This window comes from Lithobates pipiens, unplaced genomic scaffold (genome assembly GCF_037356315.1).
Source record: "Lithobates pipiens isolate NorthernLeopardFrog02 unplaced genomic scaffold, aLitPip1_a1.2 Scaffold_16, whole genome shotgun sequence".
Classification (NCBI taxonomy): domain Eukaryota; kingdom Metazoa; phylum Chordata; class Amphibia; order Anura; family Ranidae; genus Lithobates; species Lithobates pipiens.
The window spans coordinates 566,874,515-566,891,986 of record NW_027507748.1 but is presented as its reverse complement, the minus strand read 5'-3'; the positions used below and the strand labels follow the sequence as shown (position 1 = coordinate 566,891,986).

Below are 17,472 nucleotides of genomic sequence, written 5' to 3'. Positions count from 1 at the left end.
AATCTTTAGCCTCCGTGCACACAGAGCTTAAAAAACGTCTGTTCTCTTTGGAGTAAAAAACACTCATATAGAGAAATTTTTGTACAAACTTTAGACAAATTTAGGAGAGGTTTACATTTTTTCTGCCAGTGACCTCCAATCAGAAACGCGAATGAGAAGTGTTTTTTTTTCCTGCCTCTAAACATTGATCTCAAAATATGCCTGTAAACGTCCTAATGTGCAGGGACACTTCTCTCTTCAGATCAAAAATTGGGAGTTTTATATATATGAGAAGAAAAATGATGTGTGAAAATGCTGCATTCCCTTTGCGCTGAGGACATATACAATATAAATTAATAGCTTTTACCAATCCTGTCATTACTGTTAAATGAACCCATCTCTGAATACACAGGAAGGAAACATAACTGCACTTTTATCAGGTTTTTGCTGCTAGACAAATCTGCAAAAGATGCATATTACTGCCAAAGCTATTAGACCCCTTTCACACCGGGGCTGTCCTTGCGGTCTCGGTTTTAGCGGCGCTTTACCGCTGTTTAAGCAGCGCTTTTTGGCTGCTAGTGGGGTGCTTTTAACCCCATTGCAATGGGCAGCGCTCCCACACCACCCCAAAGATGCTCCTTGCAGGACTTTTTCTAACGTCCAGCAAGCGCACCGCCCCAGTGTGAAAGCACCTATTGCATTGAATGGGAGGCAGTTTTCAAGCGCTTTACACTTGCTATTTCTAGCGCTAGAATGCCTGAGAACTGCCTCAGTGTGAAAGGGGTCTAAGTGACAGCTGATTAACTGCAGACAAAGCCCTCTGTAGTAGGTTACCTATAGGGACAAATGGTGATTCCTTGGACTTCTTTATCAGCTTGGAGGACGCGGAGACCTCCTCTGAAGGTTTCCACTCTTCGGACGACATGACTTCTGTATGAAAAGAAATGAAATGTCGGTAAGAAAATATTTTATGTTAAAATGTGTAATAATGCTATATACAGTATATTATACATATACATTAATGCCCGTCTGAAGAAAGTCACTCTGTTGGTATATTTCCCGGGAGATTAGCAACGCCTCCAAGCTAATTCTCTCAATCTAATCTCCTTGTACACATGGGAGGTGCAGGACTTTCACACTTACTGTACACCTGTTCTGGGATAAAAGAAAGCATTGCTGCAACATTTTAGGTTCCCTACAGTGGCATACTGGGTCTACCTCTTTCCTTCCAATATCCTGGTTAAATACCGGACTTCCAAGAGTATTTACCTAGAGATGGGCATCCCCAGGAGACAGTGTTCTGGCTTGGTGATTGGTTGCTCGGTGACTAATGGTTTTTCTGGAGCCTCCATCAGTGCACTAAAGTGGTGAGCTGGCAATGTAAATCCATCATACTGCACCATTACACTACCTTCTTTTAACACCTCTTCTGGTTCAGTAGATCTAAGGGCATTACTTAAGGCCTCTTTCACACAGACTGTCCGTTCGGGTCCATAGACCTCTATGGAGCGACGGATGTCAGCGATGACATGTCCTCTGACATCCGACCAGCTCCGATCTAAAAAAGTGTGATGGAGGAAAAACTTACTTTTCCATCTGTCTGCGGATTGGATCGGATGATGACGGACTCTATCCGATCCCCCATAGGGGAGATCGGCGCTCTGACAGGTCCGTCCCTGCACAGTGTGCAGAGACAGACCTGTCAACTTCCTGCTCAACGGGCATCGACGGAGCGATCCCCCGCTGAGCAGAGCGGGCTCTGTACACGGACATGTCCATGTGAAGGAGACCTTCAATGCAGCATGCTGTCTGACCTCCCTAAAAAATCTGTGCACTTTAAATGCATCTGCAAATACAGGTTTCTCTTAGTGTCTCTGCAAATTCCCACAAATTCCTGCTGATCCTGCCAGTGAAGTTTACGCAATAAAGGTTCCTGTGATGGTGTGACAATGATGCTGCACTGCTCCTGTATTCAGAGCATAGTCGACACTCTCATGAAGGCTGTGCCTGCACACACAATGGTGGGATGAAAAAAATGTTGCAAGGATAGTGGTAATCAGCATTGTCACTGCTGATCCACACGCTTGCAGCTTGTCAGTCATCACCTGACAACACCTAGTCCTAAGCACTCGGCTTTTTGGGTTGACGCTGTGCTACTGACGCCCTCCCACTGTGAGCTGCAGTGTCTGGGAGGGGGAGCATATGAGGAACATGTCTAATTTTTCTAACGTTAAGGTTATAGTTATCTTGAAATAGCCCGTAGCACAGGGCGAGGTGGGGGCCTGCTAGTTATCTACCGCAGCCATTTGGAGCTATCTTTGCAATTAGTACCAGATTTAGTGTCATTTGAATGTCTTGCTTTTAAATGTAAAATTCCTTTCCCTGTGTTGTTCATTCTTGTTTATAGGCCACCGAAATTTAGTTCATCATTTACTGCTGAGTTGTCAAATCTTTTAACAACCTTTTGTATATCAAATGTAAATGTTATTATTTTAGGAGATTTAAATATTCATGTTGATACCCCTTCGTGCCATCCCGCAGCGGAATTTCTTCAGCTGCTGGATTGTTTTAATTTAAAACAACTCGTTGATGTCCCCACACATACTAGAGGGCATACCTTGGATCTGGTCATTACGAATTTTGCTCCTTTGACTAATTTGCAGGTGTATGACCTAGGTGTGTCAGACCATATGGCTATTTCAATGGATTTGATATCATCATCCAGTTGTTATAAGCCCAAGCGGGACATTTGTTTTAGAAACTTAAAAAATATAAATCCTGAACTTTTGGCAATGGATTTTCAGCATCTATCTACACAATTTTGCTCTGTTGATGATGCGGTGGCTTATTATAATAGCCAGTTTAGCAGTCTGTTGGACTTTTATGCCCCACTTAAAACGAGAGCTGTTACTTTTACTCACTCAGCCCCGTGGTATACAGATGAGCTTCGTAAGATGAAGGCAGTGGGGCGGGTTCTTGAACGGCGTTTTCGAGCCTCTGGCCTCACTGTCCATAAACAAATTTACCGGGAGCATCAACATCTATATGCACAGTCCCTTAAGGAGGCTAGGTCGCAGTTCTATTCTAAAGTTATACAAAATAGTTCAGGAAATTCTAAGCAGCTCTTTTCGACTATAAATCAATTGCTTAAGCCAAATTCGCCATCGACTACTGCTATTTCGGAAGAGCGGTGTAATGAATTTATGGATTTTTTTAGATCCAAGATTGATCATATCCGTTCCTCTCTGTCTGGTCCTTTGGCTCAAACTGTCCATTTAAACTGTTTTGTGCCCCGACAAATGGATCATTTACCAGAGGTGTCATTGGAAGAGGTACAGGGTATTGTTAAGCGAATGAAGCCCACAACCTGTTCCTTGGATCCTTTTCCAACTCCACTGGTAAAAACGTATGTTTTAGTTTTAAGTCCATTGATTACTGCTGTTGTTAATTACTCTTTTCGAACTGGCCATGTTCCTTCCATTTTAAAAAGTGCTGTTATTAGACCACTGCTTAAAAAATCCACTTTTGATCCGGAAGTCCTTTCTAATTATAGGCCTATTTCTAATCTTCCCTTTTTATCTAAGGTACTTGAGAAAGCAGTTGCAAGTCATCTTCAGGATCATCTCAAGCATAACAGCCTTTTTGAAAAATTTCAATCAGGCTTTCATTTTGCTCATAGTACGGAGACCGCTCTTGTTCGGGTTACAAATGATCTTCTTATGTCATCTGATGCCGGTTCTCCGTCTTTACTTATTATGTTGGATTTGTCAGCTGCGTTCGACACTGTCGATCATGGCATTCTTTTAGATAGTCTTCGTGATAATGTTGGACTAAAAAATTTAGCCTTCAGTTGGTTCGAGTCATATCTTACAGATAGGATTGAACAAACTACATTGGGTCATTTTAAATCTAAACCGCATATGGTTACCTGCGGAGTTCCCCAAGGGTCAGTGCTTGGCCCGATTTTATTTATTCTATATCTTACTCCCTTGGGCCATATTATAAATCGTTATAATATTTCTTTCCATTGTTATGCTGATGATACACAGCTTTATGTAAAAGCTGCAGCTGAAACTCCTTCAGTGCAGTCACCCCTATCAGTCCTTACCGCCTGTCTGGAGGAGATAAAGGAATGGATGGAACAACATTTCTTGCAACTAAATAGCTCCAAAACTGAGTTTATTATGATTGGAACATCTCACCAGATTAAATCATCGCTGATAACAAGTATTGCCTTTTCAGGCTCTAAAATTCCAGTTTCGTCTGTTGTCACTAATCTTGGTGTAAAAATGGATTCCCAACTCACTTTTGAAGCTCATATAAATCAAGTATGCAAGACTTCTTTCTACCACCTTCGTAATATCTCTAAACTTCGTCCTATCCTTTCTTTTTCCGATGCTGAAAGATTGATTCATGCCTTTGTCTCCTCCAGGCTGGATTATTGCAACGCACTTCTCATTGGGATTCCGAGAAAGAGCATGCAGAGGTTGCAATACGTTCAAAACTCTGCAGCGAGGATCCTAATGAGAGTGCGGAAGCATGAGCATATCACTCCAATTTTAAAATCTCTTCATTGGCTGCCGGTCTCTACAAGGATTGAGTATAAGGTCTCTCTTCTTGTGCATCAATGCATACATGGACAAGCTCCACCTTATCTTAAGGAACTTCTTAGATTGCAAAATCTACCGCGTTCCCTTCGCTCAACTAATTTGAATTGTTTAGAGGTTCCAAAAACTAGGTTGAAAACCATGGGAGATAGGGCTTTTTGTGCTGCTGCCCCACGTCTGTGGAATGCTTTGCCTGATAGTCTGAGGGTTTCTCAGTCTACTGAAAATTTTAAAAAGGGGTTGAAGACTTTTCTTTTTAGCAAATGTTTTGTAAATTAAGCGGTTTGTTTGTTTTTATTGTAATTATGTAGCACTTTGAGGTCTTTTGATGGAAAGTGCATTATAAATAAAATTTATTATTATTATTATTATTAATTTATGATGTTTGTGCATGACATAGTAACTTCATTGGGTACCTGTTTAGACTGTCATACATGGTCTTTATGTAAAAAGTAACACATACTCAAACTAGTACTTATACTACAGCCTATAAAAAAAATTGAATTTACCAAAACTTTAAAGCCAAACTCCTGGATTTAGACAAAATCTACCCTGGAAGTGGGGTATCTCCCCCACACTGCAAGGGTTCAATGCACGTTAAAGTGTTTGTAACCCTAAGAAAAGGGATCCTGTTCTTTTAAAGCATTTTATACAGCACAGTGCTTGCGCTGTGTCATTTGGCCCCCTGTAACACCTGAAATACCAGGCTGATCCTGCCAGTTTCCCCCTGTAAATTGACCACGGTTGGTTTATCATGGCTACTAAGCCCTGACACCGTGGTCAGTTTACATGCTTCCGTCATCCATTCTGTCTCCTCTCTCCCCTGACCCCCTGCCTGTCAGCTCCGTCCACTCCATGATCCTCCCCTCCTGCTGGTGAAATAATAGTGTTATGTCTCTACAGTCCCCTCTGTTAGATAACATGTGGCCCACTGGCTGTCCTTTATTTTAAAAAAAAAGCTGATATCTACCTTATTTCAGAGCCTTACCCAGCGCTCGGGTGACTCCTTGGCTTTCTCCACCTAGCTGACGTCAGTGGAAGTTCTCGGCCCCTCCCACTGTATCTCTCAGATGGGGAGAGGAGAGAGCTGTGGAGTCAAGTGAGCGCCGGGAGGCACTCTGACATAAGGTATGAATCAGCTTTTTTAAAATAATGGACATACTGTGGGGTACATGTTATTATCTGACAGAGGAGATTGTTTAGAGACATAACAAGTGGCTTTAAAACCACTGTTAAGTCTAGACGGCGATAAAAAGGTTGTAAAACTTTCTTTTCCCCTTGCTCCATACAGCTCCAGTACTCTCCTTCTCTCTCACTGGTGCAGTGGGTCATTTGGTGTTATGTACAATGCAGGGCTATTGCCCTGTACTATATGTGGAGGAGGTTGGAGTAGAACCATGGCTGGGAGCACCTTAGAGGAGGCTTTTTCAGATCAGCCACACTGCTAGAGGAACCCTATTATAGCGAGAAGGTATTTCTCCTTACTCCTGCACCGCTAGTTTGAATAGGCAGTTAACTCTTGCAGTATGTATGTGGGGAAAGGTGGGACCTACTGCAAGGGTAGATTTTGTCTAATAAGCATGATCACTGTCAGCCCATGTTTACTACAGTAAAGCTTAGTGTACAGACAACTTCTCCCCATTTAGGAGTTCAGCTTTGCCAGGGATTATAGGAGACCAATTAAGCAAGACAGATTCAATATACTCCAGGTGTGGTAACATCTCTTTGTATTGCTGCTTTTGTGTGAAATAACATGCACTATATATATATATATATATATATATATATATATATATATATATATATATATATATATATATATATATATATATATACACACACACACACACACACACACACACACACACACACACACACACATATATACACATACATACACGGCTCAAAATTTCAAGTCCTGAGCTACTAGCCAGGCCTCAAGGGTTACTCGCCGCCAGTTGTCCCACCGAACCCCTACCCTGCCCCTCCCCTAATTCAGTCATTCTGCCACCTAAACACACCCTCATAAATGATCTCATGAAATGACAACTTAATGTTTTATGCAGAATTAAGTTATAAAAATAAATATTAGCAACAACTTTATCCGTACCCAACAGCGTCCATCAATGCTAATTCACCTGTGTCCATCAATGCAGCCTCACCTGTGCCCAAGAATGCAGCCTCACCTGTGCCCAAGAATGCAGCCTCACCTGTGCCTAACAATGCAGTCTGCCCATACCCACCAAGGCAGCCTGCCTGTGCAGGGGAAGAGAGGAGAGGAACAGGAGAACCACCCGGATGATCAGAGGGAGGGGAACACAGCGATAACAGCTTTCATTTCAATTGCTGTATGTTCCCGCTGCTCGCCATCACATACAGCTGGGATTGAATAGGTGATTTGTCTATCAAAGTTCCCGGCCAGTGGGTGGGACTGTATATGACAGCGAGTGCGGGTAACATACAGCAATTGAAATTAAAGCTGTTATCGCTGTGTTCTGATCATCCGGGGCGGCTCTCCTCTCTCTTCTCCTCCGTGATCGCTGGGAGAAGGACTTCCAATCAACCCCGCCTGCTAGTGGTGCTCGCTACCCTCCCCCCAGCAGCCCTTCCTCACCAGCCCTCATATTCCACTCACATTTTTGAGGGTTGTACAAAAAAAAAAAAAAATGTATATATATAGAGAGAGAGAGAGAGAGAGAGAGAGAGAGAGAGAGAGACACACACATATATTACACATACAAACATATATATTTTTTGGAGGGCTGTGTAAAATTATAATAATAATAATAATAGTAAATATATATATTACACACACACATCATACATATATATACACACACACAGTATCTCACAAAAGTGTAAATTTGCTGTCCCCTCAAACTAACGCACACAGCCATTAATGTCTAAACCACTGACCCTGAAACTGAGCTGCAGCACAGTGGCCATGACAATAGAGCAGTTTAACAGGACAGGTTCCACTCAAAACAGGCCTCGCCATGGTTGACCAAAGAAGTTGAGTGCACATGCTCAGCGTCATATCCAGAGGTTGTCTTTGGGAAATAGGCATACAAGTGCTGTCAGCATTGCTGCAGAGGTTGAAGGGGTGGGGGTCAGCCTGTCAGCGCTCAGACCATACACCGCACACTGCATCAAATTGGTCTGCATGGCTGTCGTCCCAGAAAGAAGCCTCTTCTAAAGATGATGCACAAGAAAGCCCACAAACAGTTTGCTGAAGACAAGCAGACTAAGGACATGGATTACTGGAACAATGCCCTGTGGTCTGATGAGACCAAGATAAACTTATTTGGTTCAGATGGTGTCAAGCATGTGTGACGGCAACCAAATGAGGAGTACAAAGACAAGTGTGTCTTACCTACAGTCAAGCATGGTGGTGGGAATGTCATGGTCTGGGGCTGCATGATTGCTGCCGACACTGGGGAGCTACAGTTCATTGGGGGGACCATGAATGCCAACATGTACTGTGACATATTGAAGCAGAGCATGATACCCTCCCTTTGGAGACTGGTCTGCAGGGCAGTATTCCAACATGATAACGACCCCAAACACACCTCCAAGACGACCACTGCCTTGCTAAAGAAGCTGAGGGTAAAGACGATGGACTGGCCAAGCATGTCTCCAGACCTAAATCCCATTGAGCATCTGTGGTACATCCTCAAACGGAAGGTGGTGGAGCGCAAGGTCTCTAACATCCACCAGCTCCGTGATGTCATCATGGAGGAGTGGAAGAGGACTCCAGTGGCAACCTGTGAAGCTCTGGTGAACTCCATGCCCAAGAGAGTTAAGGCAGTGCTGGAAAATAATGATTGCCACACAAAATATTGACACTTTGGGCCCAATTTGGACATTTTCACTTAGGGGTGTACTCACTTTTGTTGCCAGTGGTTTTAGACATTAATGGCTGTGTGTTGAGTTATTTTGAGGTGACAGCAAATTTACACTGTTATACAAGCTGTACACTCACTACTTTACATTGTAGCAAAGTGTAATTTCTTCAGTGTTGTCACATGAAAAGATATAATAAAATATTTACAAAAATATGAGGGGTGTACTTTGTAAGATATTGTACATACATAGACACAATTGGTTTAAAATAAAACGTGTGAGCACTGCGCTCCTGAGTAAGTGAATAAATAAATCTTTCCGTGCTACTACTTTAAATAAAAATAAATAAAATTGGTGAAATAAAATGCAATCTACAACAGAAACATTTCACAGTAGCGCATTGTTGTATATAAATCATGTGAAAGAGATCGCAACCGAAAATAATCTTAATATACTGAAAAAAGTGTCAATACAAAGAATATCCATAAACAGTATGTATATATATCTCATATATACATAACAATACAATGCAAACTCAAGTCCAAGACCATGTGTTGAACAAGTGTAATTAATCAAAAGACAAACTAAATCCCAGATGTCCTCCACCAAAGTGATCTGCGATGGTTCCACTCCCTTAAGAATCAATCTCACCAGATAACGTTTCCATCTGGTGCAGTCCCTTAAGTCGCCCTCTCTTGCTTGCTTCTGAGATGGACTATGGAACAATGTGATCTGTAGTGTGCACAGACCAGTGCACGTGATTACAACTAAGCCCCATACACACGTTTAGATTTACTAAAACCATGTAGTGGACCTGCCTGATTGCATATAAATTGAAACTCTAATGCCTTGTACACACGGTCGGACATTCCGTCCACAAAATCCATCGATCATTCGGAATGTGGTGACCTTCATTGCATACGATGGGACTACGTAGAGGCTAGTAGCCAATAGCTTTGGTCTCGTAATTTGATCTGAGCACACAAGATTGGATTTTCCAACAATATAATCCGATCAGACCTTTTTCGTCGGAATTTCCAACCATGTGTACGCGGCATTAAGGTTTGACCTCATATGGTTTTGGTAAATCTGAAGACAAAATATCGGCAGAAGCTCTAATAGTGTGTATGGGGTATAACATGCACAGCTTGATTCAGACAAACAGGAGTGAGAGGGAAAATAAATTTGTGCAACGTTTACAGAGGACTTTACAAGGAGGCAGAAAAATACAGCAAAAAGCAATTAGAGGGACGATATATAGGGGATGTGTATGGATTATTTTAGGAGAACGAGGATATTGTTTAGCATCACTTTAACCACTTCCCGACCGGCGCATGACAATGTACATCGGCAGAATGGCACGGGCAGGCAAACTGGCATACAGGTACATCCATTTCTATTTGAGGCCCTGCCATCGTGTGCGTGAGTCCGGTCGCGGGTCCCGCGGACTCGATCGCCGCGGGGATACCCGCGATCGTCTCACGGGGAGGCTGAACGGGGAGATGCCGTTGTAAACAGCATCTCCCCGTTCTGCCTAGCAACAAGTGACACTGATCTCTGCTCCGTGTGATTGGAGCAGAGATTAATGTTCACTAACACACAGCCCAGCCCCTCCCCACAGTTAGTAACACGCCCCTAGGAACACTTAACCCCTACACTGCCACCCCCTGGTTAACACCTTCACTGCCAATGTCATTTACACAGGAATCGGTGCATTTGTATAGCACTGATTGCTGTATAAATGGTCCCAAAAATGTGTCAAAAATGTCTGATGTGTCCGCCATAATGTCGCAGTCACAATAAAAATCGCTGATCGCCACCATTACTTGTAAACGCTATAAATTTTGCGCAAACCAATCATTAAGCGCTTATTGCAATTTTTTTTACTAAAAATATGTAGAATACGTATCGGCCTAAACTGAGGGAAAAAAATGTTTTTTTTATATATTTTTGGGGGATATTTATTATAACAAAAAGTAAAAAATAATGCGTTTTTTTCAAAATTGTCGCTCTATTTTTGTTTATAGCGCAAAAAATAAAAACCGCAGGGGTGATCAAATGCCACCAAAAGAAAGCTCTATTTGTGGGAAAAAAAGGAAGTAAATTTTGTTTGGGAGCCACGTCGCACGACCGCGCGATTGTCAGTTAAAACGACGCAGTGCCGAATTCGCAAAAAGTGGTCTGGTCCTAAGCCAGCAAAATGGTCCGGGGCTGAAGTGGTTAATTATAGACTAAAAATGAAAATAATGGTTATCTTCTCTGGATCTGTTTTAGTACTGGGACATAATTGTCCACAAAGGCTATGATGTCATAGTAAAGATTAATTTACACTTGCTGTTAAAAAAACACACAAAAAACAGGCCTTCAGGAGATGGTAGCATGGCCTCCTGCATGCCCATCAGCCGCACCTGCACCACACTGTGAAAAGATATCCACCAGGGAGCGTTACAGCACAATACAGCTTCCATCCTCCACATCTATCTGTTCAGTGCATGTGAAACTAGTATTAATTGTTATTTATAAAACCTGTATCTGTCATACATATAGCAAAAGCTTCTGAACACTACATACTACTTACATTTCCTTGTCTCCCTGTATTAAATGCCAGGTAATATAGTCTACGAACCTATGTAGGTTATGGAGAAGTAGGGGGTGGCAGAGTGCCCAATTATAATCTTGCAGGTCGCTTGGTTGGCATGCCAATACTGAGCTGCGCAAGAGCCGGAGTCCTCATGTGACCCAGATGATTACTGGCTGAGAGCTGGGAAGTGTGACAGCCGAATATCAACAACGCTTGTACTGCAAGGCCTCGAGCTGAGGAAGCATTATGAGGTAAACGCTGAGCTTTATGGGGAATTTGAATACACCGGAAGCTGCAAATAGCAAAGCAAGGACATAATGCAATATCTGTGAACTCTTCACCTTGCTGACGTCACAATTTCCAAAAAGAAGTTTAACTCCTAGACTCCATTTACACTTGTGCGATTTGTCATTGCGACTAGTGACAAGTCGCAGCCTATTCTTTTCAATGGCACAGTGTCTTTGAAAAGTTGCCTACACTACTTGGAGGTGACTTAGTGCCAGAGAGTGTAAACTCTACACAAAGATGCACTCAACGTTGCATCAAAGTCCCATTGGAAATCGTGCGACTTTGGAGTTGCACAAGTGTGAATGGAGCCTTAAAGGTTGATACAGGCAATGATGTGCACACTGATTGCATCCAGAAACTTATGAACATTTGGTACCTTACGCAACAAATTCCTGCACGCTATTTACCTGCTGTGCAATGCTATCTACCTGATAAAAAATAAGGAGATAAAATACAGCTCAGTGGGGTTGATTTACTAAAACTGGAGAGTGCAAACACAGGTACAGTTCTGCAGAGAAACTAATCAGCTTCCAGGTTTTATTGTCAAAGTTTAAAGCGGAGTTCCACCCAAAAATGGAACTTCTGCTTTAAGCACTCCTCCTCCCTTACATGCCATATTTGGCATGTAATTTTTTTTGGGGGGAGGGGGCTTCATTAGGAGGGGGACTTCCTGTCCCACTTCCTCCTTCCACCCAGGGACCGCCAAGGCGACTCCTCCTTTCGCCTTAGGCGGCTCCTCCCTCTAGGCGATTTCCTGGGACACATGACAGGTCCCAGGAGATCGCCTGTCCACTTGGGGAGCGCAGCGAGACTCGCGCATGCGCCGGCCGTGCCAAGCCGTGAAGCCGAAAGCTGTCATGGCCAGGTGCCCAGAGTGGCAATGAAGGCGCAGGCAGAGAGGAGGGGGAGAGGAATGACCCTCCATTTGGCCGCATCGCTGAACCCTGGAACAGGTAAGTGTCTGATTATTAAAAGTCAGCATCTACACTTTTTGTAGCTGCTGACTTTTAATAAACATAAAAAGCCTGGAACTCCGCTTTAAAGTGGATGTAAACCCCATTCATGAAATCTGACCTGGGCACATATGGGCTCTAAGTTCTGTGTCCTTCTGCTGCTCAGTTCCTCTGTTATCAGCGCCAACTTCTGACAAGTACTCCGACACAGGAGATGGAAATTTGTGTCGGGAAGGGTTCTTAGAGATAGATAAGCAGAGAGCCTGTCTATTCAGATAACAGCTCTACAATTTTCTTCCTTCCCCTACCTATGTGGAGTGGGGGTGTGTGCCTTTCCTCCAATCAGCTCACACAGTGTATGCCCAGACTCCCCTCCCACTGCTGAAACAGCAAGAAAGATTTGTAACATGATGTGCACTTTCTAAAGAGTATAAGAAGCTGCCATATTACTCGTCGACAGACTGTATATCTTCTTGTGTCATCTGTATATTTATGTGACAGGAAGAATTTTATGGTGCCATCCCTCTCCCTTCCATAAAGCTCTTCTCTCCTCTTCCTCCCCTCCTATTGAAAGTATAAAGAATTTACTAAAAATAAAAAATAAATAAAAAAATGTACTTTATTTCAAGCCCCAATCACACCTGAGCATTTTTTTTTTGTAGGTCGAAGCTCCAAAACACTTAACATCCAAAATCGACTGGTTTTCAATTGCGCCTGCTCAGACCTAAGCGTAATGTCACTTGAAGCTTGTAGCTAAAAAAAAAGCGTATGAGCTTCTTCTGAGATACAAGCTTCAAATGTTTTTGCCCCCAATAGACTTCAATCTGGAATGCTTGAAAAGTGTATGAAGAAAAAGGAGGGCATTTGTGGGGTTTTTCCCCCAGGTAAGTAGCTCTCAAAAAAAAAAAAGTAAAAAAAAAAAAAAACCCTCAAGAAAATATGCCTATACTCAAAAAGTGATTACATTTGGATGGTGAACTTTGTAAAACAGAGAAGAGGTTGCTGTGTGTGACAAGTGTCAAAAAAAATAGTGCTGGCTTTACTACAAAGAGCTGTTTTGACAGTTGTCTTTATTGCTGTGTTGCTTTCTAGTTAGAACAAAAGCAATCACACGGCAAGGTCACCCTAGTATAAAGCAGGCTGATACACAACACAAACCAAGTCTACCCTGCTGTTGCCGAGTAATCAGCTGCAGAAAACCAGCAGTTTTGGTGATTTTACAAACCGCGTGTTGTCACAGCCTATTAATCACTTTCCTTACTGGGCACTTTCACCCCCTTCATGCCCAGGCCAATTTTCAGCTTTCAGCGCCATTGCACTTTGAATGACAATTGCGCGGTCATGCTACACTGTACCCATAAGAATTTTTTTTATCATTTTTTTGAGACAGATAGAGCTTTTTTTGGTGGTATATATGTTACTAAACCAAATGTTACTAAATGACTTTAACCCTGCTTGGGGGTTAAAGTAGAACTATAAGCAAAACTTTTTTATATCCCCTGTCAGATTATTTTTTTTTTTTTACCATTTGCGTCCCATTGCGGAGATTTACCTTCACTTCCTGTCCCACAAGTTTTGCCTTTAGTTATAGATTGAAAGAGATTGGGTTTTTTGTTTTTTATTATTATTATTATTATTACTATACAGGATTTATAGAGTGCTAACAGTTTGCGCGGTGCTTTACAACATGAGGTACACTTACAATACAAATCAATACAGGAGGGATCAGAGGGCCCAGCTCGTTAGAGCTTACAATCTAGAATTTTTCATACTTACCTAGCTGAATGCAGTATGGGTCCGATGCTACATCTGTCCCCCAGCGCCTCTACACTGAGAAGCGAGTGATCGAACACCGCCGATCGCTCGGTTCTTACAGCTCCCCTGTAGACTGTCAGGCACAGCTCTCTGCTCTGCCCACTGGAGCGCAGAACTGTGGAGGGGGTGGAAGGAGCCAGCTCAGGCTCTCAGTGGCTCTCAGCGTGGGCATGAAGATGCGGAGCCTGGACCGACTCTGTGACATCAGCAGACAGCGGACTTCAGAAAACGGCTCAGAGGAGTGCAGAATGAAGTGCCCTCCTGTGATCCACAAGAAAAGTAAAGCCAAATGAGCTTTGGCTGTACTTCTCCTTTAAGTAATACACAGGGCAGCATCCCAAGCACATGTCATACTTCTCAATAAACCTCACTTGTAGAAAACAACAAAAAAATAACACTATATTGGTATAAAAAATAATACATTTGGAAACGTACAGCCAAAATGATCCGATTGCCTACGTGCAGAAAACAGCGCTACACTAAGTAGGTTAGAGTGAGACATAAAAGGTTTACAGCCCATTACAGCCGCTCAGTGGATCCTTATACTCATCACATCCCTTTTATTGTCATTTTTATGGGTTCAAGCTGCAGATAAGTCAGTGATCATCACACAGGCACAACTAACCTAGGAAGTGGAATGGGCATATTGAAGGTGACATTTGAAGAGTGGTGGCAGTAAAGAGCTGCGCCATGTTTTGGATAATGTATGGAATTTCCCTCCACTTCCTGTCCCAGAGACACAACAGGAAGTTTGAGGAAATCACCCATTAAACAGGTGTCCCCACCAGAATATTTCCCCCTTGCCTCTGGGTCTGGGGACAATGCTAAATTATTTTCTCTTTCTCAGTGGTAATAGTCAATAGTACACAAAGGACTCCTTTATACTTGCCGCTCCTCTGAAAAGCAATCTGTGGTGAGTCACTTTCCTGAGGCATTTGACAGGTGCTATGTTGCCTCTGGGACGTCTGTTTTAAAATCTTAAAGTGTCTGTAACCCTAAACTAAAAAAAAAAAAAAAAATAAAAAAAAAAAAAAAAAAAAAGATTCTGTTCCCTTATAGCAGGTTAAACAGCATAGTGCTTGTGCTGTCTAATCTGCCCCTCTCTAAACTGTAAAAAACCTGGTTGATCCTGCCAGTTCTTGTGTCTCACTCTTTGTGCTGACCACAGTAATCATGGCGGCCACTGCGCGATGTTTGATGTCCTGCCAGCCAGCGCCCCAGTATGAAAGCACTCAGGCTTTCACACTGGGATTGCAGATGAAGCTTTATTCAGGCGTTATTTTTTAAAGCACCTGAAAAACGCCTTTAGTGTGAAAAGCGTCTTAGTGACGTTAAAATAAAAATGTATTGCAGTGCATTTTAAAACACACCGGGGGTTATTTACGAAAGGCAAATCCACTTTGCACGGCGAGTGCTCTTAGAAGTGCAGTCACTGTAAATCTAAGGGGCAGATCTGAATTGAGGGGAAGCTCTGCTGATTTTATCATCCAATCACGTGTAAGCTAAAATGCTGTTTTTTTTTTCCTTGCATGTCCCCCTCGGATCTACAGCGACTGCACTTCCAAGTGCACTTTCAGTGCAATTTCAAGTGCACTTTGTACTTGTAGTGCAAAGTGGATTTGCCTTTAGTAAACAACCCCCGTTGTAACATGTGAATGCTTGTCAACCCGTCTGTGTTTATATGTGATCAACGCACACATTGCTGTGCAAATGGACCCTAAAAGAAAGAAGGTGCATACTCTGTAAGTGAGGCAATCAAGCGATGACAAGGATTATAAAACTGAGAGTGTGATCTCACCTTCACTACATGATACTTTCCTATCTCATAAATCTGACCATACACTATACAATCTCCTTTATATCTACCAGCAACAACATAATGTAAATCCATGCATGATTGGATAGAATGGGATTACATTGCATAGCTTAGTCCTCATAGTCCACAGTTTCGGAAAACTGAAATGAGATTGTGCAATCAGATTGTAGTGTATATGGCCATCCTAAGACTTAAATGGGTGGATTTACTAAACTTTGCAAAGTGGAGTTGCCCTCTGTAAGAACAGTTGTTCCAGAGCTTAGTAAATTAGAAGCTTAGAAACTCTGCTGATGTCCATCAGCCAATCACATGCAAGCAAAAATGTGTTTTTGTTTCCTTGCACATGATTGGTTATTCTTTGCAAAGTGAAGCCTTACCTCATTTACTAAGATCTGGAGCGTGCCTAGTCTATCTGCATTTAGTAAATCAACCCCAATAGAGAACAGTTTGTTGCAGCTGTATCCAATAAGGCAGACCCTTGTACTACATAGTTGGTAGGCGATTGTACAATCAGATTGTAAAATGTATGGCCAGCTATATACAGGTAGGTAGATGCTGAAGTAGAGAACTACAAGGCCCAGCATGCTCCCCCTAGCACTTCACTATAGGAAAGCACAATATCCCTGATCCCCCCCAGCCATCCCTAGGTGTAAAATTGTATAGTGCAGAACAAATCAGAGCACTGACCTGACCTGTCTCCCCGGGGATCTGTGTGTACACCAGTCCTGATCGCACACACACTATACAGCGCACCCACTGACAGCTGCAGCACGTCACGTGGATGTTCTATCCAATAGGAGGTCAGGCCTTTCCCAGAGCTCTTTAGATGATGCCGCTGCTCAGAGGTGACAGCCAGCGCCAGTCTGAGGAGGACAGAGAGGGACACGCCCACGTCTCGCCCACACCAATGGGATGGCAGATTATTCAGATTGATTTGGTGCTCTGACAATGACAGGTATAATCATTGTATACAGTGTGTGATCATTGTGTACATTCAGAACAACACAGAGCTCGTCCCCTCCTCCCTCCTGTATGTTGGGTGATTAACCCTTTTATAAGAAGTGTCAGTGACAGTGTGGAATCTGGCTGTGGAGGATAGGGGATGGTGTGCAGTGTATACAGATTGCACACATTTCTAATTTATAGTTCAAATCCGCAGAGTAAAGACAAATGAGAGCGATATTAAACTAGAACTTAGCCGTCACTCACATTGGAGCGATTTGCCATGCGATTTGACAGGTCACACCCTATTGCCAGCAATCTCACTGTTCAAATCGGCGAATCGCCGTCTTTGCAGTGTCGCATCAATTTGAAAAAACGAGTTCCTGCCCTACTTTTGCTGATTTCGGGTGCGACTTGCGTAGACATCTGTGCATGAAGCCGCACAGATTTCAAGTGAATTCGCACAATTTCAAAGCTGCAGTCAATATGGACTAAAGACAAAAAGGTTATTTTGTCATTTGGATAGAGTAAGGGACAGTTTGGGAATGCGAGAATGTGTTTCCTGTACTGCGGGTCAAAACACACTGCCTTTGTGTTCAGCTACAAGTGCACACAGGAATGCCAACTGCGTTCCTGTGCGATTCTTGG

The 17,472-nt window shown here is 42.8% G+C and overlaps 1 protein-coding gene across 4 annotated transcripts in view; it reads right to left on the bottom strand.

The window, feature by feature from the left end:
- Positions 1 to 16,731, bottom strand: part of HIGD1C (HIG1 hypoxia inducible domain family member 1C) — a 45,012-nt gene extending 28,281 nt beyond the window's left edge. Inside the window, exons 1-2 of one of the 4 annotated variants that reach the window (XM_077483669.1) lie at positions 16,570 to 16,731; positions 814 to 909 (exon numbers count right to left, since the gene is read on the bottom strand). In XM_077483669.1, coding sequence (XP_077339795.1) covers positions 814 to 904 — 91 coding nt within the window. In that variant the 5' untranslated portion in view covers positions 905 to 909; positions 16,570 to 16,731. Of the gene's footprint in view, positions 1 to 813; positions 910 to 11,007; positions 11,250 to 16,569 lie in introns of those variants that run through there. The other 3 variants (XM_077483672.1, XM_077483671.1, XM_077483673.1) reach the window with 3 other exon arrangements.
- Between the last annotated feature and the right edge of the window lie 741 nt (positions 16,732 to 17,472).